The following is a 22,408-nucleotide window of genomic DNA, read 5'->3' as shown; positions in this document are numbered from 1 at the left end:
CCCCCCCCCAACTGCCAGCAACACTGCTCCCCCCATCCTCCCCTCAACAAGACACACCCAGAATTCATGCAGTAGTGAGCACAGACACTGCTGCTTGAAAAGCTCTGAGGCTGCAGCACTGCCATTTCAAAGGACTTCAGGCACATCCTTTAGCTGGAAGAGTGTGCTTACCCAAAGATTAGAGCCTGAATGCCCGTGCTGAAGTGTTCTCAACCTGGATTAAAGAGCCTCAACCAGGATCTTGGAGAATATCCTAATTGTAAGAAAAAGAGGTACCATTGTCAATGAATTGATTTTATGTTCAATGCGATTATACACAAACAAACATTTGTTTATTTCCCAATTTGCATTGATAATTAATTCTTATATTTACACACTTTTTGCATGAGCTTTGCACTCAGAAACTGAACAGAATATGCATTTAAAAATTTTTTCTACTTTTAGCTACGAGTTTTAGAATCTATCATATTTTCCCATGTAAAATTAATAATGTGCAAAATAACATGATTACAATTGGAACCCCAAAATAATGCCTTAAAGCCTGACAGCCGAAGATATAATTCATACGAACGTTATCACAGAGAACTCCAACACTGTGTTATTGGGAATTTGAAATGCTCCTCATGGAAGACAATGCAATGTCAGTGCAGATTTGGAGCATTTACAGCAGAACCCAGTTGTGCTCTCAAGTGCTGAGAGTTTATTGTGTCTCATCAAGTTGTAATGGTGGAACTTCCAGATTCTGTCCCAAATTGGACCTCCTTTTTGGAAGTCCATTTTGGATGTTTTGGATATAGTTCCAGACATGTCCTCCATATGTACCTGAGAAGATACTCTCTATATCCTCCTTTTTCTTGGGATCAGAGTAAAGTTCCAAGCTTTGATAAGGGATTGGATAGAACCACCTTGAGATCCAGAAAGAGATCCCATTGCATTCTTTTGTAGTGAACTTGTCTGTGTTATTCAGCTTGCACCATCGCTTTATTACACGGGTTATCAGTGTAGGACCTTGATGACCCCAAATGTACCCAATGTAGTTGGCTGCAAAATCTTTCATGCAGTCCAACAAAAACTGATGATGTTTGAGATGAAATCCCATTACATCATTACTGAAATCGGAATCCTGTCGCAAAACAGTAAAATTATCAAATGACAAAGGCTTCATTGAGATAACTTCAATATCCAGATATGTACCACCATATTTCCATAGCAGAGCTAACCTGCAGCCATCAGCAAGGACATGGATCCAATACGTTTCCAAATCAGGATTCACCTGTGATAAGTGGACAAAGTAAAATAAATCTATTATGTTCTGTTACAGCATATTTAATCTTATTTCTTCACAGCCCATGTGCCTCCTCCTTCAGTCCAAGATCATTCTCAGTCGGTTTGCTGGAGCTCCACATGTTGCCCAAGGATAATCTTTAGTGAAGAATGGGAGCGTTTTTGTAATGGTTTTGTTGTGCCTGCCGCACAGTCTGTTTTAATTTTTGGACGGTCGACAAATAACTGCGAATAAACTTCTTGTGAGTAGAATCAATAATCACCCACCCAACCAACAATAAGTTATCTTTACAGAAATACGAGAGTTCAAGTCCAATGCAAGACCTTGACTTAACTTTGTGTGACTGGCAAGTACCCAAGCAGATATTGGCCTTTATGTGTGCACTGGTCTCAGTGGTCCTCTGCGTAGTCTGGTCCTTTGGTCTGGTCAGGCACTCTGGTTCTGTCAATCCTGATTCTTGTCAATCAATCAAAGAACAAAAAAAGAACAAAGAACAAAAACAGCCTGGGAAACAGGCCCTTCGGCCCAACGACCCCGTGCCGCCATTTTAACATTACCAGTTCCCCCTCCACCCATGACTCTTATCTATGCTTATGGCATTCCACATTGAGGGAAAACTAATTTAGGGACAATTTATTACCTCCAGTCAGTCTAATAGCACACCTTTGGGGTGTGGGAGGAAACTGGAGCACCTGGAGAAAACCCACACAAGCATGGGGAGAATGCGCAAACTCCCACAGACACTGGCTGTGGGAGTGTGTCTGCACAGCAAACAGTGATAGTTACTGAGCTGTTGCCCAAGGTGTTGCCCAGCATCTGATCCAGTTTAAGCGTTCACTAACGACATGAAGAACTAGGCTATTCTCAAACATCCAAGAGCAGCCCTAGTACGTCCCATCGCGTGTATGCGCCTCGTTGAACAACAAGGCAGACCGACTTAAAACCTGTGAATTAAAAGAGAAAAACATTCGTATCATTCCACATCCTTATACATTACCAGGGACGTCCCAATGCTAATGAACCTTATTTAAAACAATCTCCTATATCCTTCCACCTCCAACCCACTCATGTGCCTGTCTCAGTAACTCTTAAACAACTCCAGTGTGCCTGCCTCCACCACCTTGCTTGGCAGAGCATTCCATACCCCCACTACCCTCTGTGTGAAAATCCTCCCTCTAATATCTGTGTTATACCTCTCCCCCCTCACCCTAAGCCCGTGGCCCCTCGTACTGTGCGTTTCTAACATAGGAAATAGCTTACCACTGTTAATCTATTCCCTTCATTATCTTATATACCTCTATTAGATCTCCCCTCAGTCGCCATCTTTCAAGGGAAAACAGCCCCAATTTTCTCAATCTTTCCTCATAACCCAGTCCTTCCATACCAGGCAACATCCTGGTAAACCTCCTCTGCACTCTCTCCAGGGTCTCCACATCTTTCCGGTAGTAAGGCGACCAGAACTGGACGCTGTACTCCAAATGCAGCCTAACCAACATTCTATACAACTGCAACATTAGACTCTAGCTCTTATACTCTATATCCCTTCCTATAAAGGCTAACATACCATAAGCTTTCTTCACAACCTTCTCCACTTGTACTGCCACCTTCAAAGACTTGTGCACTTGCACCCCCAGGTCCCGCTGTGTTTCTATACTCATTATAGGTTTACCCTTTATCATATAACTCCCCCCTACATTATTCCGGCCAAAATGCATCACGTCACATTTATCAGGATTAAACTCCATTTGCCATATATCTGCCCAATATACCAGCCTATCTATATCCCGTTGTATTGCCAGACACTGCTCCTCACTGCCCGCCAGTCCAGCCAACTTAGTGTCTTCTGCAAATTTGCTGATCACACCACTTACTCTCTCTTCCAAGTCATTTATATATACTACAAAAAGAAGACGTCCCACTACTGAGCCCTGCGGCACACCGCTAGTGACAGACCTCCAGCTAGAAAAGGACCCTTCCACTACTACTCTCTGTATCCTCTTACCAAGCCAGTTCTCAACCCATCTAGATACCTGGCCTTGTATTCCATGAGCCTTAATCTTTTCAACCAACCTACCATGAGGGACTTTGTCAAATGCCTTGATAACCCTGACTGATAAGAGTCCAATCAGGTGCTGCCACACTGATCTCTGGGTGTGTACCCAACAGCCATGCCTGTAGGACTGGAGGTACATAGGTGACATACCTCCCTCCAAATGAGGGGTTAAGGTAAACAAGTATGTTTGACCAGAAAGTGTCCATTGTCTTTGGGATGGCCTATTTCCTGTGTATTCGGTCATCTGAGTTGCAGCCTGTTTATCTCTGTCTTTTAAGCTGCAGCCTGCTGTTTCGGTGCTTGTCCAATTATTCCAGCATGCTTTGTAAATCACCATTTTAGGTGGTCCATTTGGCCACAGTCTCCCCTTTGATCCTGAACGTGAAATGTGATGGATCACAAACTCAGGACGAGTATCTGTCAGGAATTTCCTAGTCACTCAACACTCAAGCAAGGCCCAGGCATTAATACATTACAATAATACATTCCAGAAGCTACAGAAAATAGCCCTCTACAAATACAAACAACCACATATTCTAAACACCATTAATACAATAATCTAATTACAAACCAAGACATTCAAACAACAAACCATTGCAATAAGTATTCGCGAGTCCAGGTTACATTCCGATATTAAGATTTTCAACTGTCTATTATTGCCTATTAATGCAGATAGCAATCTGGTAGGTTCTCTGTAAACATCCTGCTAACAAATTAGAGGGGACCATGATTCAAGGGCAGATCCCAAGTTTTGTCATTGTGTCAAACCACAAATAGCCGGGCAACAAAAAGTTCATCTTGCTTGAGTTGTCCTCCATGTTTACCCTGATGATGAGTGCAATGAGTAGATCCTAGATTGCATCTTTGTCATCATCCATCATTGTCCTGAGCAGGTCAATGTAATTTCTGCTGTTTTCACATCGAATATTTGATGTATATACATGGATTTAAACTGTCCATGCCCTCCGCCCCTGTTTTTTTTTCTGAAGCTGCATTAAATTCAGATAATCCACTGGCAAAAGATTTGACTCCCAAGTGGCAACATTCTGTTCAAAGGAACATGCCAGCTGATGAAAGTATAACAAATGACATTTGATTTTTAAAAATCAATACACAGTTTTCAAGAAATGAGTTTTAAAACAAAAGACCATCAGTTTGTTTTCTAAGAGTCTTGTAATAAGTTACAGGAAGAGGCTGCTGTGTTGGAAGATCTTTCATTACTTTTTGGTGACAAGGAAAATAACTCAAAAGTAACTAGTTACATTGCTGGCAATATTCAACTTGCAGTCTCAATCCCACGACAGGCGTTCAATGCCAATTTTCCAAGTGAAGACGTCTAAGAACATAAGAAATAGGAGCAGGAGTAGGCCATCTAGCCCCTCGAGCCTGTCCCGCCACTCAATAAGATCATGGCTGATCTGATAGTGGTTCAGTTCCACCTACCCGCCTGCTCCCCATAACCCTTAATTCCTTATTTATCAAAAACCTATCTACCTGTGACTTAAACATATTTAACGAGGTAGCCTCCACTGCTTCAATGATCAGAGAATTCCAAAGATTCACTACCCTCTGAGAGAAGAAGTTCCTCCTCAACTCTGTTCTAAATTGACTCCCCCTTATTTTGAGGCTGTGTCCTCTAGTTCTTGTTTCCTTTCTAAGTGGAAATAATCTCTCTGCCTCTACCCTGTCTAGCCCCTTCATTACCTTATATGCCTCTATAAGATCTCCCCCCAGCCTTCTAAACTCCAACAAGTACAGGCCCAATCTATTCAATCTCTCCTCATAAGCTAACCCCCTCATCTCTGGTATCAACCTGGTGAACCTTCTTTGTACTCCCTCCAAGGCCAATATATCCTTTCGCAAATAAGGGAATCAAAATTGCACACGGTACTTGAGTTGTGGCCTCACCAGTACCTTGTACAATTGCAGCAAGACCTCCCTGCTTTTATATTCTAACTCCCTCACGATAAAGGCCAACATTCCATTTGCCTTCTTGATCACCTGCTGCGCCTGCAAACTGAGTTTTTGCAATTCATGCACAAGGACCCCCAGGTCCCTCTGCACAGTAGCAAGTTGTACTTTTTCACCATTTAAATAATAGTCCATTTTACTATTATTCCTTCCAAAGTGGATAACCTCACACTTGCCAATGTTATACTCCATCTGCCAGAACCTCGCCTATCCAAACCTCTCTGCAGACTTTCCGCGTCCTCCACGCAATTTGCTTTCCCACTCATCTTTGTGTCATCAGCAAACTTTGTTACCCTACACTCGGTCCCCTCCTCCAGATCGTCTATGTATATGGTAAACAGTTGAGGCCCCAGCACCGATCCCTGCGGCATGCCACTAGTCACCAACTGCCAACCGGAAAAGCACCCATTTATTCCAACTCCCTGCTTCCTGTTAGATAGCCAATCCTCAATCCACGCTTACACTTTATCACCTTCTCCGTGCACCTTAATCTTTTGCAGCAACCTTTTGTGAGGCACCTTATCGAACGCCTTCTGGAAATCTAGAAACACCACATCCACCGGTTCCCTTCTGTCAACCGCACTCGTTACATCTTCATAAAAATTCATTAAATTCATTAAAAGCCACATGGCTTATTTTTCTTAAATGAAATGTTCAATCCTCAGAATGCGTTAACCAAGTCAACAACTGGATAACAAGATTAATCATGGTAAAAATGGTTTTCTAGCATTTTAATGTGACAGGCAAACCAAATGTCATCAGATACTGCTTCCTGCGGTTCCAGGAGCCATTTTAGGTACAAGGCGGGAGATTGATCCTGAATCTGGCAGAAATGTTTCTCTTGCTTTGATCAGTCATAGTCCCTGTATGATCGGCCTCCATAACCATCACCACCACCGTAGTAGTATCCACCTTCACCCTTGTACCCACCCAATTTGCTGTCCTGATCTCCCGTACCAAACCGGCCTCCGCCACTGTAGCTTCCTCTCGTGCCACAATTCCAATAGCCACCTTGTGCTGCTCTCCTGCAGCCAGTGTTACCATAACCACCACTATCACTGCCTTGACCATTCCCACCGCTGCCTCCAGACCTTTTCTTGGCATGACCATCAAGGGAATTTGTGTTCATCGCCTGCAGCACATCCCTAGCGTCCTCTGGATTTTTGAAAGTGATGAAGCTGAAACTGCGAGACGCCATGATGTCTTTGTCTTTAATCACTTTCACCTCAGAGATCTGCCCGTACTTGGAGAAAACCTCTTCCGGGGACTGCTTGTCTGTGTTGAAGTTCAGGCCAACAACAAACAACTCCCCTGCTTCAGTCATGGTGGCAGGATGCTGTTCATTCGAGTGTATGAAGCGCTAAAAGCTGGCCTAACTGGTGGAGCTGGTGGTCTCAGGGACCATGTATGTGGTGGGGGTCTCCTACAATCTTGGGCAAAGTGTCCTGGCTGCCCAAAATTAAAACATATCCCTCTATCTCTTCCCGGGGCTGCTGTGTAAGATGGAGCTGTACCTCTCTGGTGTCGGTGATCCCCTGTACCTTCATTCTTCCATACTCAAAGAACAAAGAACAAGACCGCACAGGAACAGGCCCTTCAGCCCTCAAGTCTGCACTGATCATGTGTTCCTAACTCGATCATCTATTTGTATCCCTCCATTCCCAGTCTGTTCATGTGGCTATCTAAATGATCCTAGACTGCCAATTGTTGTGCTGACTGCACAGTCTGTTTTAATCCTTATACGGTGGACAAATAACTGTGAGTAGGTGCCTTGTTAGTACAATCAATATTTATTTAAGACACACGATCAATATTCACCCATCCAACCAACAATGTTATCTATATATAGAAATACAAGAGTTCAAGTCCAATACGTGACCTTCACTCAACTTTGTGTGACTGGCAAGTACCCAAGCAGATATTGGCCTTTATCTGTACACTAATCTCATGAGAACATAAGAACATGAGAACATAAGAACATAAGAACCTAAGAAATAGGAGCAGGAGTAGGCCATCTGGCCCTTTGAGCCTGCCCGGCCATTCAATAAGATCATGGCTGATCTGAAGTGGATCAGTTCCACTTTCCCGCTTTCTCCCCATAACCCTTAATTCCCTTGTCTATCAGAAATCTATCTATCAGTGACTTAAATATATCCAACGAGGTAGCCTCCACCACTTCAATGAGCAGAGAAATCCAGAGATTCACCACCATTTGAGTGAAGAAGTTCCTCCTCAACTCTGTTTTAAACTGCCCCCTGACTTATTTTGAGACTGTGCCCTCTAGTTCTGTTTTCCTTTCTAAGCGGGAAGAATCTCTCTACCTCTATCCTATCTAGCCCCTTCATTATCTTATATGTCTCCATAAGATCCCCCCTCAGCCTTCTAAACTCCGACGAGTACAGGCCCAGTCTATTTAATCTCTCCTCATAAGCTAACCCCCTCATCTCCGGTATCAGCCTGGTGAATCTTCTCTGTACTCCCTCCAAGGCGAAGATATCCTTTCGCAAATAAGGGGACCAAAACTGCACACAGTACTCCAGTTGTGGCCTCACCAGTACCCTGTACAGTTGCAGCAAGACCTCCCTACTTTTATATTCTATCCCCCTCGCAATAAAGGCCAACATTCCATTTGCCTTCTTGATCACCTGCTGCACCTGCAGACTGCATTTTTGTGATTCGTACACAAGGACTCCCAGGTCCCTCTGCACTGTAGCATGCTGCAGCTTTTCACCCTTTAAATAATAATCCCTCCTACTATTATTTCTACCAAAGTGGATAACCTCACATTTGCTAACATTATACTCCATCTGTCAGGTCCTCGCCCACTCACTCAGCCTATCCAGATCTCTCTGCAGACTTTCCACGCCCTCCATGCAATTCGCTTTTCCACTCACCTTCGTGTCATCAGCAAATTTTGTTACCCTACACTCGGTCCCCTCCTCCAGATCGTCTATGTATTTGGTAAACAGTTGAGGCCCCAGCACCGATCCCTGCGGCACACCACTAGACACCAACTGCCAACCAGAAAAGCGCCCATTTATTCCAACTCTCTGCTTCCTATTGGACAACCAATCCTCTAACCACGCTAACACCTTACCCCGAATTCCGTGCACCCTAACCTTTTGCAGCAACCTTTTGTGAGGCACCTTATCGAACGCCTTCTGAAAATCTAAAAACACCACATCTCAATAGTACTTTGCGTAGTCTGGTCCTTCGGTTTGGTCTGGCACTCTCCTCGGGTGTAGTGGCTCTCCTCTTGTTCGTCGTCTCTGGCGATGGTCACCAGTGTTGTAGCTTGCTCGTGGGGTCAGAGGGAGAGAGGGAAAACCTTGGTTGTGCAGCAGCTTTTTATCCCTCCTTGGTTTTGTGTCCTTTTTGGGTGATCTCCTGATTTTTGTCAATCAATTGATCAGGACTTGATCACCCTGACTGATAAGAGTCCAATCAGGTGCTGCCACACTGATCTCTGGGTGTGTACCCAACAATGTGGAGATGCCGGCGTTGGACTGGGGTAAACACAATAAGAAATCTCACAACACCAGGTTGAAGTCCAACAAGTTTATTTGATAGTAAACCCACAAGCTTTCGGAAACGCTGTTCCTTCGTTAGGTGAGTGACCTGATGAAGGAACAGCGTTCCAAAAGCTTGTGGGTTTACTATCAAATAAACTTGTTGGACTTTAACCTGGTGTTGTGAGACTTCTTACCGTGTGTACCCAACGGCCATGCCTGTAGGTGCTGGAGGCACATAGGTCACATACCTCTCTCCCAAATAAGGGGTTAAAGTAAACAAGTATGTTTGACCAGAAAGTGTCCATTGTCTTTGGGATGGCCTATTTCCTGTGTATTCAGTTGTCTGAGTTGCAGCCTGTTTATCTCTGTCTTTTAAGCTGCAGTCTGCTGTTTCACTGCTTGTCCAATTATTCCAGCGTGCTCTGTAAATCACCATTTTAGGTGGCCCATTTGGTCACAGTTTATTCCCCAATAGATTTTCCCTGAAGAATTGTGGTTATGCATAGATCCCCAGCCACTACATGGCACAATATATAGCATAGAAAGTGTTTGTTCGGAGGTCTGGAAGGAAAGACATTGGTCACTTAGAACCTGCTGGAAATGTGGAAGTAAACAGACAAGTGACACACTGAAAGGGCAGGAATTGTAATTTTACATTCCTGGTTCTCGGTTTCCAACCATAGAGGGGTTTGACGGATATACAAAAGCAGTAAATGTCTCAATATTGATGAAAGTAACAATTGCAGCAGTGATGAAGGATGAAAAGCTGGATAGGTCCTTAAAGGAGATGACTAGGGTTGAACAGAGGAAACAAAATGGAAACATTAAGCGTTTTAGCATCTTTGAAAGTGAATAAATCATAAGACTTGGATGAAATGTATCCAAAGTTGTGAAGAAACCAAGACACCTTTGGTTTTCATGGTCAATCTATGAGTGATTTAGACTTAAATGTACAGGACAAGATGAAGAAGTTTACAGTCATGACACACAATATAAAAGTAGGTAGGTTCTGTGAGAACTATATAAAATACTAGTTAGACCTGCATTTGAAAAACTGTAGTAATTTTGATCGCGGTAATAAAAGATGTGATGGCACTACCAAGGAGATTTATGGAGATATTGCCCGGAATGGAGAATTTTGGATTGAAGAAAGATTTCTATGTTGAACAATAAAGTAACAGTCACACAAAAGAGATTCTGTTACTTACTGTTCCTCTCTTCAATTTGAATGGACCCTCAGCAGTGTTACAAATCCACCAACAGATAGTTTCCCAATTGTGATTTAAGATATCCCTATCATTCCCCTTATCAGAAAGCAATACACCAAACAGCAGAATTTCTCTTTTATTTTGTTTCGTTCTGTCTCCAGGTGACGAGTTGGAGTACATCAGACCGAACGTCTACAGGAACATTGCAAAACAGCTGAATATCTCGGTCAGTTCTGAAAGCATCATGTCAGATGCATTCCTGGCAGTGGCCACAGAGCTTTTCTCTGCAGGTAGGCTTTAGAAATATTAATTCAGCTGTGTGTATGACAGATGGGAATGCGATGCTGCTCCCCACTGCACTTATACAGTTGAGTAACATCTGTTCCGTGTACAAAATGTACATTGCTAATCCTTACTATCCAAAAAGGTTCATTTGGATTCCCTTGTGATTTCATTTTTTTTAGGTTTATCTACTTGTACAGATTTGTATTCCTGCTGTTTCTTCCCTGCAGTAATTTATAGAACAGCATAAAGAAGCAATCTGCTCCCAGACTCAAATAATGCTGAAGCATGATGTAACTGTAGAGAAATCCATGTGACTGGACCATTAGTCTTCCCACTCCTGTGGTGAAGTGACTTTTCTGCTTAGCACATCATCTAAAGTTGTAACTAAGATTAGGAACTGGAGCTTAAGCTATGCTACAAGGAAAAGATGCCAGCTTGCAAGGAACATTTGCATATTTGAAATTTCGAAACACATTTATCACTTAATGTTTGTCTTCTCTCTATGGTTCCTTAAATAATGTAGGTATCATTGCAAGTCGCCACACCCTATGCTTTAGGTATAGGCTTGCCAGTTCAGTCATGTGTAAAAATCAAATAGCTCCCAGCCCCGACACTGCAGATACATGCCTATTCATGTCTTCATCGCACAATAGCTAGTGGAAATCTGAAAATTTCTAAACCAAAAACTGATTGATGCTGGGAGTCACTTGAAAATTTCAAAACAGATATTGATAGATTTTTGTTTGGTGGGAGTAGGCAAATGTATGGAACCAAGGTAGATAGATGGAGTTAAGATACAGAATAGTCATGATCCAACTGAGTGGCAAAACAGGCTAGAGCAGTTGGTTGGTTTCCTCATACTGCTATGTTACACAATCATTTCCACAGCATCTAATTACTTGTTAAAACTTCATCTGATCAGCACATGCGTGGTCATGTCCGGTAGCCGCCTCTGCCTCCAGTGTTTGGGTCTGGTGTTTTCACTGATAGTTGAGGCAGCACAGTGGCACAGTTGTTCACTATGCTGCCTCACAGTGCCAGGGACCCAGGTTCACCCCCAGCCTCGGGTCACTGTCTGTGTGGAATTTGCACATTCTCCCCACGTCTGCGTGGGTTTCCTCTAGGTGCTGCGGTTTCCTCCCAGACTCTGAAAGACATGCCAGAGATGCATTGGCTATGCTAAATTCGCTCTCAGTGTACCAGAGCAAGTGCTGGATTTTCACAGTAACTTCATTGTAGTATTAATGTAAGCCCACTTGTGACAAATGAGAAAGAAGAAATGCTACTGGTATATACTGGGGATGAGAACAAGTGGATATCTTTTGAAGAGCTTGCACTGATACAAAAGACTGAATGGTCTCCTTCTCTGTTGTAATATCTATGCCAATGAAATTTACTTACTTGATACAGTAGGGTGCATGCAATGACAGCATTCTCTGGTTACATATTAATGTTTCAGTGAGTTTGGAGTTCCCAACAAACTGAACAGAAATTGACTTTGAGTCTGTTGTTTACTTTAGATTGATTTGGTAGAAAACTAGGGGGTTTTTTCCTTGCATTCCTTCATGCCATAGAGTAATTGTTCATCCAATTAATAAAGTTTAAGACTTTATAAATTGTTCATCACTGAGAGTTGGATTTCAGCCAAAGGAATGTGTAATAATGGCAAATATTGGTCAATAAAGGAGTTGCTTTATGTTGCTTACATTTCACTAAAGTTTGCATCTTGGCTAGCTCACTGGCAAGCCCAGTATTTGTTGCCTTTCCCTAATTGCCCCTTGAGAAGCTGGTGGTGAGCTTCCTTCTCAGAACCACTGCAGTCCATGTGGTGTAGATACACCAACCATTGTTAGGAAGGGAGTTCCAGGACTTTGACCCAATAACAATGAAGGAACAGCAATATATGTCCAAGTGAGGATGGTGTGTGACTTGGAGGGGAACTTGCAGGTGGTGATGTTTCCCATACATCTGCTGTGCCTGCCCTTCAAGGTGGTAGTGGTTGGAAAATGCTATCAAAAGAGCCTAGTTGAGAGACTGCGGTGCATTGTTTAGATGGTCTGTGCTACTGCCATTGTGCATCATTGTTGGAAGGAATGAATGTTACGGTTGACAGATGAGGTGCCGATCAAGTGGACTGCTTTGTCCTGGAAGTGTCAAGCTTCTTGAGTAATTTTGAAACTGCATTCATCCCAGCAGGTGGAGAGTATTCCATCACACTTCTGATTTGTGCCGTGACACTTTGATAGTCAGGAGATGAGTCACTCATCACAGGATTCCAAGCTTTTGAACTGCTGTGGGAGTCACAGTATTTATGTGGTTGGTCCAGTTCTGTTTCTAATCAATGGTAATCGCAGGATATTGATTGTGAGGGATTCAGTCATAGGGCAGATTTGATAACGTTGTACAAAAATATGGGGGTGCTGAGATAGTGTGGATAAGATAGAGTTAGCTCTATAAACAGAGAGGCCAACAATCAGGGACAGGAAGTTGAGTAGATTTTGTTCACCCAGAGATTGGTGATGGTCTGAAATACCCGACCCGAAAGAATTGGAGAGATGGAAACACAAATGACATTTAATAGAAACATTTGGATAGACACATGTAATGCCAGAACCTTCTGGAATACAGAGGAAGAGTTAGAAGTGGGACCAGACTGGAGAGCTCTATTTCAACAAACATAGTGGGTTGAATGGCATCCTTCAGTGATATAAATTTGCTGTTTCTGTTTTTATCTGCTGCAAAACATTTGGCTTTCCTTGTTATTTCCTTTCATTTATTACCAATGAACTATATCATGACACACATCCGCTACTCCTTGAACTGACATATCCATTACTGCTGTTCCATTAGAAAACATTCTGAACGATGGAGCACATAGTGAAGAGTTAACTCGTTCAGACAAAGTATGTGAATTCAGCAAACTTTGATTGTTCTTCGCTGTAACTTGGAATGATTTGCCCTCAGATTCCACTAAATAGCTTTAACAATTTAACGCTAATGACCTGATGACACCTCGTCATCCCTTGCAGCTGGATTGCTTCTATTGCTATAAAAAGGTTTCTTAAGAATTAAATCTCAAATATTAAACAAACTCTGTCAGCTCAGTAGCACTGGTCCTGTTCAGCACCTATAACCCCCACACCTCAACCCTCAACAGCCCTGACCAACAACTCCCCCCCCGCCCCCCAGCCAGCCAAATCCTCCCCCCCACCCCAACCATCCCTATGTCCAGCCCCGATTGCTGGCCTCCCTCCTTTTGATTGTGCTCCCAAAGTACAGAGTGGCAATGGGACCCCCAACTCCCATCAATCTCCCCCCAGGGGTCCTGCCCAATCAGGATTCATCCTGTTAGGTCCCACCTTTATTAGCTCCTACCCCTATGAGACCCCCATCCTCTTGGCACTTTTCCATGCCTGATCGGCTGTGCCTAGGTGCCCCTTGAGCATTGGAACTTTGCCCCTTGTGCAGTGCCGGGGGCACAGGCTGGCACTGCCAGGATGCCAATACCCAGGGGGCAATCCCCTCTGTGCACCAAATCCCTGGGGGCTCCATTTCCCCCCTTCACTCCAGCAGGATCAGGCCACCAGCTTCCTGAAAGTGGGGAGTTACTGTAAACCCTGTTGGAGTGAAATACTCCTGGCTGGGTGTGAAATGCTGGACTGAAATCTCCGGGCCTGTTAATAACACTCAAGTTACATTTAAATTTGAATTAACATAAATTATGCAGCTCCACGACTATTTCTGGCATGGAGCTGATGGCGCTGGGTATCTGGTGCTGGGAGACACATTAAGGGCTGGACTTAATCTCACAGTCTGCTGTGCTTAAAAGCAGTAAGAAGTCTCACAACACCAGGTTAAAGTCCAACAGGTTTATTTGGTAGCAAAATCCACTAACCTTCGGAGCATTGCTCCTTCGTCAGGTAAGTGGGAGTTCTGTTTACAAACAGGGCTGAAAAAGGCACAAACTCAATTTACAAAATAATGGTTGAAATGTGAATCTTTATAGGTAATCAAGCCTTAAAGGTATAGACAATGTGTGTGGAGAGGGCATTAAGCACAGGTTAAAGAGATGCATTTAATCTCCAGACAGGACAGTTAGTGAGATTTTGCAAGGCCAGGCAAAATATGGGGGTTACAGATAATGTGACATGAACTCTCCAACTACGTCGAGGGCATCCTAAAACCCATTGTACAACGATATCCCACCTTTTGTCACGACACTACGGACTTCATCCAGAAACTCAGCACACATGGAGCAGTTGAACCAGGAGCACTCCTCGTCACACTGGATGTCTTGGCACTCTACACCAGCATCCCCCACGACGATGGCATTGCTACAACTGCCTCAGTGTTCTAAGCAGACAACTGCCAGTCCCCAGGTGCAATTTTACAACTCATCTTCTTCATCCTGGACTGCAATGTCTTCAGCTTCAAAACCCAATTCTTCATCCAGACACACAGAACAGCCATGGGGACCAAATTTGCACCTCAATATGCCAACACCTTCATGCAAAGGTTCAAACAAGACCTCTTCACCACACAAGACCTTCCACCGATGTTATACACTAGATGTATCAACGACATTTTCTTCCTTTGGACTCATGGTGAACAATCACTGAAACAACTATATGATGACGTCAAAAAGTTCCATCCCACCATCAGACTCACCATGCACTACTCTCCAGAATCGGTTGATTTCTTGGACACATGCATCTCCATCAAGGATGGTCATCTCAGCACTTCACTGTACCGCAAGCCCACGGATAACCTCACGATGCTCCACTTCTCCAGCTTCCACCCTAAACACATTAAAGAAGCCATCCCTATAGACAAGCCCTTTGTATACACGGGATCTGCTCAGATGAGGAGGATCACAACAGACATCTCCAGAAAGATGCCCTCATAAGAACAGGATATGGTGCTCAACTCATCGATTAACAGTTCCGATGCGCCATAGTGAAAAACCGCACCGACCTCCTCAGAAGACAAACACGAGACACGGTGGATAGAGTACCCTTCATCATGCAGCACTTCCCCGAAGCGAAGAAGGTACGACATCTTCTCCGGAGTCTTCAACATGTCGTTGATGAAGACGAACACCTCACCAAGGCCATCCCCACACCCCCACTTTTTGCCTTCAAACAACCACACAATCTCAAATAGACCATTGTCTGCAGCAAACTACCCAGCCTTCAGGAGAACAGTGACCACGACACCACACAACCCTGCCACAGCAACCTCTGCAAAACATGCCGGATCATCGACACGGATGCCATCATCTCACGTGAGAACACCATCCACCAGGTACACGGTACATACTCTGCAACTCGGCCAAAGTTGTCCACCTGATACGCAACAGGAAAAGATGTTCCGAGGAATAGTACATCGGGGAGACCATGCAGAGCTAATGAACAGCACTCGAGAATCGCCAGGCAAGAGTGTTCTCTTCCTGTTGGGGAACACTTCAGCGGTCACGGGCGTTCGGCCTCTGATCTTCAGATAAGCGTTCTCCAAGACGGCCTTCACGACACATGAGAACACAGAGTCGCAGAACAGAGACTGATAGCCAAGTTCCACACACATGAGGACAGCCTCAACCAGGATCGTGGGTTCATTTCACTTTATCTGGAACTTCCACGACTTGCCTGGGCTTGCAAAATCTCACTAATTGTCCTGTCTGGAGACAAAACACATCTCTTTAACCTGTGCTTAACGCTCTCTCCACTCACATTGTCTGTGCCTTTAAGACTTGATTACCTGTAAAGATTCGCATTCTGACCATTAGTTTGTAAATTGAGTTTGTGTCTTTATATACCCTATTTGTGAACAGAACTCCCACTTACCTGACGTAGGAGCAGCGCTCCGAAAGCTAGTGGATTTTGCTACCAAATAAACCTGTTGGACTTTAACTTGGTGTTGTGAGACTTCTCACTGGGTTTCCCCCAGTCCAATATCGGCATCTCCACATTGTGCTTAAAAGCAGCACAGCAGGATGGGAGAATCATCCCCGTTGTTAAATGGAAAGAAGGTGAAGAATCAAAACATGCCTGGGATCAAATAGAAATGTTTGATTTCTCATTTAAAGATATTTTGCCAGATTTGTTTGTCCCAAAATCATAAAATCTCACCCAGTCAACAGACCTTCCCATTTCTGCCCCTCACCCGTGCTAGGTGGGATGGTAAAATTCCGGTCATCATGAGAATACTTTATTGGACTGCAAGGTCTCTCTAGACAAGGTGAATGAGATAAGATGGTAAGTATGGCATTTATAAAATGGTGTGAGGAAAAAGGAGATAAAGTGATGGCAAATGGAGGCAACTGGGTGGCCATCCTCCATTGCAGAGTGCTGCCATCATCTGCAATGTAGAGTTAGTGAACCTGCTTCATGCTCTCCTCCCTGTTCATGGCTACAGGATGTGCCAACTCTCCTCTGTGGCATTTGACATTCCGCCAAAGAATGTCTCCAAGAATCTTCAGGCAGAATTTTTCACAACAACTCTCATTGGTGAAGTTTGGGCAAGTGCTGGGTGCACTGGATACGCTAAATTGCAACCTTTATATGGAGCTGCTTGAAGCACTCAGCTGATGGCAGGGTGGGTGAGTAAGGGTCTGCCTGCCATAGAGATGGTGTGAAACCTGAACAAAACATTTTCTTTTCCAAGTGGCTAAAAATATGGCATGAAAGTCTGCTACCACCACGGACTACTCACTGCTTTACCCACCTAAAAATCACACTTAGCCAAAAAAGATCACAAAATACCACCCAATAAGAACTAACACACCCATTAAAAATGTTTCTGATAAATGGTTACCTTTTGATTCCACTCATCCAAAAGAATGTTTTCAGTCAGTCCAGTGAAATTTACAGATAGAAGGACAACATTACTTATTGCAGGTAACAGTGGAATGCCAGAATAATGAGGCTGTGGATATTGTGATAATGTGCCACTGAAACCCTTCATGAAATAATGGAGTGTTCTTTAGTGAGGAAACCTTTAGTAGAGATTTACTAGGATTCTTACAAGTTTTTCTGTTACATTCAATAATCCCAGGATTATTGAGCATTTACAGTCCATGATCCTGCCTGCCTGATCAGCATCATGTGGTGTGACACTTTTTCTGCAAATCATTCATTGTCCTTGCAGGAGCCAAAATTTCACAATTATTTGGGGTGTCAACGAAACTAAGCACCTACACATTTAGTCAACTGTGAAACCAAACATTTCTTTGGTCAACAAGCATTTTCGGCATTTAACTGGATGTTAACCTAATCAAAATGATTCACGTATGTCCTTTGCTGATGTGCTCCATTGTTGAAGGTTAAACCCACATTCCATTATACATTGCCACGCTGCAGAAGAAGGTTTTGTTTTGCTGGATTTCAGTTCTCAACTCGTTGAACTGAAAACTGGTCCAGCAAGTAATGAAAATTGACGTTGCTGTTGATTCCAGTCAGTTTAACAGTTCTTACAGTAAATCTTTCATGATTGTTCTGCTCTTGTTCGATTTACTGGAGCATTTTTCTTTTTGTATTTTTAACAGTTTTAAATTTTATACGATCCAAACTCTCAATAGTTAACACATGCAATAATTTTAACATATGTTCTAGCCAATGTATGATTGAATTTAAAAGTTCTATTGATGCATTGTGGAGTTATGAGGTGGAATTCACTCCCTGAAAGAAGTGGAAGAAGACTCAAAAATAATTACATTTTGTTAAAACCTGCATCCCCTAACAGAGTCCGAACACTACACAAAGAAACTTGTTGGATTACTCTTTCCTAAAAGTAACCCTGGACGTGAAACTTCCATGAAAACTATCTTCCCATCTCTGCTCTTACTTTCAACCCCAAGTCCGGAATGTGTTGCTGCCTGCTCCTAATACTATTCCCATCTTTCCCAGAGTTCCGCATTTGAATTCCTCCAATCAGATTTATGACTTCTATATTGTACTTAGATATGGCTTATAACGTCACAGATGACGTCATACATGGCTGTGCGTAAGGTAAACTATCCCTTCATTTTCAACTGATGTGGAGAAGATTGAGAGATGAGCTTGTGGAAGATATCAGATTCTGAAGGAGCCCAGCTGTGTAGATGCTGCGAGGATGTTTCTCCCTGTAAGAGAATATGTTCTTATGGACCTGGGTTCGATTCCCAACTCAGGTCACTGTCTGTGTGGAGATTCTCCTCGTGTCTGCGTGGGCTTCCTCCCAGTGCTCCGGTTTCCTCCCACAGTCCAAAGATGTGTGGGTTAGGTTGATTCGCCATGCTAAAATTGCCCCTTAGTGTTCTGTGATGCGTAGGTTAGAAAGATTAGTGGGTAAATATGTAGGGATATGGGGGTAGGGCCTGGGTGGGAATGTGGTCGGTGCAGACTCGATGGGCCAAATGGCCTCCTTCTGTACTGTAGGGTTTCTATGACACCGTTTAAAAAGAAGGGGTCTCCATTCAGGATAGAGATGAGTAGGATTTCCTTCTCCAAATGGTCATTAGTCTTTCGGATTCACTTCCACAAAGAGCAGTGGAGATTGGAGTATTGAATATATCCAGAAACGAATCAGACAGATTTTTAATTGAGAAAAGAGTCATCGTAGGACGTGGATTTAAGACCACAATCTTCTCAGTCACAAGCAAGCAAACATGGCCGTCTTTCAAAGTTGATCCTGAAAGAGTTCCTGACCTCATGTTTATACCATCACTAAGCTTGATAGGCTGAATGGACTAATCCTGCTCCCATTTGTAACGTCCTTTTGACCTTATGACATTTGGCAGGATTGACCACATTTTCTTCTTCTAATGCCTCTCCACTGTTTGAGACTGCCCTTAACTAGCTGCATATTATCTATCGAGTCAAAGCCACAAATTCCACGGCTTCACTTTCTTTTCCTGCTCCATTTTATCCCGTGTCCTCCAAGAATCGAGCCTTGGCACCTTCCTGTTTCTGGTCTTTATTCTGTCCTTTGACAAACTCACTCAACAACACAATGTTAGTGTTCACATGTACATTGTCGACATCCTGCTCTATCCCATCACTACCTCAGTTGACTACTCCATTGTTGCTAAATTACTCCTTATCCAACATCCCATACTGGTGACTACTAATTTCCTCCAATTACATATTGAGAAAACTGCAGCTATTTTTACTGATTTCCTCTTCAAACTCCCTTCGCAAGCAACAAACTTCAACCTTCTTCTAAGTAACAGTTTGAGATTAAGCCTGTCTTTTATAGTTGATCCTTTGAGAGTTCCTGACCTCAGATTTAAATCATCACTAAAACTATCTCTTTTCCCCTCTGTAACATTATTCAATGTCTCCCCATCTCTCAGCCCATCAGCTGCTGAAATCTACATTCATTCTTTCATCATCTCTGGAATTGACTGCTCCAACATGCTTCTGGCTGCTCTCCCACATTCTACTTTCCATAAACTTGAAGTCATCCAACCATCTGCCATCTATGTCTAACCTCATGGTAAACTCAGTTTCATTATCATCTTTGTGCTTACTGGTCTATACTGGTTCTGAGACAAGCTCATTTTCATTTTTAAATCAGTATTGTCAATGCCACATTTCAGCAACCCATCTATTAACTTTGGGTGATGGAGAAGTCCAAAATCTTTTTCATAGCCCATACAGTGTATGTAAATGTTATTTTCTATTCTTTTCAATAATGTTGCTTTAATCTAAGTTGTCGTTCTTTGTGTCATGGTCATAGATATTCCCTTGTCGACGTTTCAGTTACGTCAAGAAAAACTTCAATTTGATTAATTAGACATGAATCCATCCTTTACAATTCATGTCGTTTCGATCTCATCCAATTAAATTTCTTAAACAGCTGAATCACTTTATCCTTAATTATAGATCGCATTAACAAACTATAGCTGTTAAACTAACAGCTCAACAATTTCCCGGATTCTCAAAATCATAGAATTAAATTGGAATTTTCTAACCTAAAGTTACAATTTTTGATTTCAGAGCTTTGGAAAATCAATGCCACACACTTACAATTTGCTCAATTATTTGTCACCTCTCTGTCAGAGCTTGCCTTTCTTTCTCCCCATAGACTTGCAGACCTTCTCTAGATACCAAATTCACATTCAAAAAGCAAGGTTGAATCAATCTCAACCACACCTTTGGACAGCGTATTTCAGTTTCTAACCACTGGCTGCAGATAAAACTTTTTCCTCATGTCCCCTCTGCATTATTTTTCCAATTACATTAAATTGGTGTTGTCTGGTTCTTGGAACCTTGAAACCAATGGGAACAGTTTCTCCAAACCTCTCTGTTCCAGCTCCTTTAGATTTTGAACACCTCCATCAAATCTTCTCTCAAACTGCTATTCCTTACAGAGGACACCTTTCACAATCCACTCATATAACTAAAGTCTCTCATAATCATTTATATTTATGTTTTAAGTACTCTCTCCAGTTTGTTCACATCTCCTCGAAGTATTGCCTCTTCTCATTCGTCTTTTCAAAATGCATCACTGAACACATTACATTTCACCTGTTCCAGCAGCCTGTTTCTGTCCCCTTGAAGATTATCACCATTCGTTTCACACTTCACAACAACTTGCCCTGTTATCTTACTGCAAAGTTTGAAGTTGTGCCCTACAGAGCTCAGTCTGGATCATTAACATGAATCAAGAAAAACAGGTACCCTGATATTAACCCTGAGGGAACTCCACTAAATACCTTTCTTCATCACAAATAGCAATCGTCCAAACCTCTCCTCTGTCTTCTGTCACTCCAGAACTTCCTTTGGCTGCTCCCACCAACCCTTTCATTCTATGGTTTTAAATGGTGCTGATGTAGAGATGCTGGTGTTGGACTGGGGTAAACACAGTAAGAAGTCTCACAGCACCAGGTTAAAGTCCAACAGGTTTATTTGGTAGCAAATGTCACTAGCTCTTGGAGCACTGCTTCTTCATCAGGTAAGTGGGAGTTCAGTTCACAAACAGGGCATATAAAGACACAAACTCAATTTACAAAATAATGGTTGGAATGCGAGTCTTTACAGGTAATCAAGTTTTAAAAGTACAGACAATGCTAGTGGAGAGAGCGTTAAGCACAGGTTAAAGAGATGCGTATTGTCTCCAGACAGGACAGTTAGTGAGATTTTGCAAGCCCAGGCAAGTCGTGAAGGTTACAGATAGTGTGACATGAACCCAAGATCCCTGTTGAGGCTTGCCTCATGTGTGCAGAACTTGGTTTTCACCATCAGACTCGGTTGTATTTTTGGACACATGCATCTCCATCAAGGATGGTCACCTCAGCACTTCACTGTACCGCAAGCCCACGGATAACCTCACAATGCTCCACTTCTCCAGCTTCCACCCTAAACGCATTAAAGAAGCCATCCCGTATGGACAAGCCCTCCGTATACACAGGATCTGCTCAGATGAGGAGGATCACAATAGAACCTCCAGGCACTGAAAGATGCCCTCATAAGAACAGGATATGGCGCTTGACTCATTGATCAACAGTTCCGACGCGCCACCACGAAAAACTGCACTGACCTCCTCAGAAGACAAACACAGGACATGGTAGACAGAGTACCCTTCGTCATCCAGTACTTGCCCAGAGCAGAGAAGCTACTACATCTTTTCTGGAACCTTCAACATGTCATTGATGAAGACGAACATCTCGCCAAGGCCATCCCCCCACCCCCACTTCTTGCCTTCAAACAACCACACAATCTCAAACAGACCATTGTCCGCAGCAAACTACCCAGCCTTCAGGAGAACAGTGACCACGACACCACACAATCCTGCCACTGCAACCTCTGCAAAACGTGCCAGATCATCGACACGGATGCCATCATCTCACATGAGAACACCATTCACCAGGTACACGGTACATACTCTTGCAACTCAGCCAACGTTGACTACCTGATACGCTGCAGGAAAGGATGTCCCAAAGCATGGTACATTGGGAAGCCCACGCAGATGCAACAACAACAGATGAATGAACCCCCATCACAATCCCCAGGCAAAAGTGTTCTCTTCTTGTTGGGGAACACTTCAGCGGTCACAGGCATTCAGCGTCTGATCTTCGGTAAGCATTCTCCAAGGCGGCCTTCACGACACACAA

General features: G+C 43.2%; 2 protein-coding genes across 2 annotated transcripts; both read right to left on the bottom strand.

Moving 5' to 3' along the window:
* Nucleotides 1–700: 700 nt before the first annotated feature.
* LOC145341195 (alpha-1,4-N-acetylglucosaminyltransferase-like) lies at nucleotides 701–21,102 on the bottom strand. Its single transcript, XM_080186122.1, has 3 exons — nucleotides 21,011–21,102; nucleotides 17,128–17,293; nucleotides 701–1,273 (listed from the first exon to the last, which is right to left on the bottom strand). Exons 1-3 carry the CDS (start codon nucleotides 21,100–21,102, stop codon nucleotides 701–703), a joined length of 831 nt encoding a protein of 276 aa, XP_080042248.1.
* LOC145341397 (RNA-binding protein 3-like) lies at nucleotides 6,160–6,633 on the bottom strand. Its single transcript, XM_080186335.1, has one exon. It carries the CDS (start codon nucleotides 6,631–6,633, stop codon nucleotides 6,160–6,162), a length of 474 nt encoding a protein of 157 aa, XP_080042461.1.
* Nucleotides 21,103–22,408: the final 1,306 nt, after the last annotated feature.

This window comes from Carcharhinus amblyrhynchos, chromosome 3 (genome assembly GCF_965287045.1).
Source record: "Carcharhinus amblyrhynchos chromosome 3, sCarAmb.v2.hapA, whole genome shotgun sequence".
NCBI lineage: Eukaryota > Metazoa > Chordata > Chondrichthyes > Carcharhiniformes > Carcharhinidae > Carcharhinus > Carcharhinus amblyrhynchos.
The sequence above is the reverse complement of the archived record's forward strand: the minus strand, read 5'-3'. Positions and strand labels throughout refer to the sequence as shown.

Excerpts from the sequence above, each read along its gene's own strand:
- LOC145341397 (XM_080186335.1), bottom strand. The coding sequence starts at position 6,633 with ATGACTGAAGCAGGGGAGTTGTTTGTTGTTGGCCTGAACTTCAACACA.
- LOC145341195 (XM_080186122.1), bottom strand. The coding sequence starts at position 21,102 with ATGAAAGGGTTGGTGGGAGCAGCCAAAGGAAGTTCTGGAGTGACAGAA. Across the intron at positions 17,294-21,010 it reads GCTATTTGTGATGAAGAAAG|AACACTCCATTATTTCATGA; the intron begins GTATTTAGTGGA and ends TCCTCACTAAAG. Across the intron at positions 1,274-17,127 it reads TGGATGAGTGGAATCAAAAG|GTGAATCCTGATTTGGAAAC; the intron begins GTAACCATTTAT and ends CACTTATCACAG.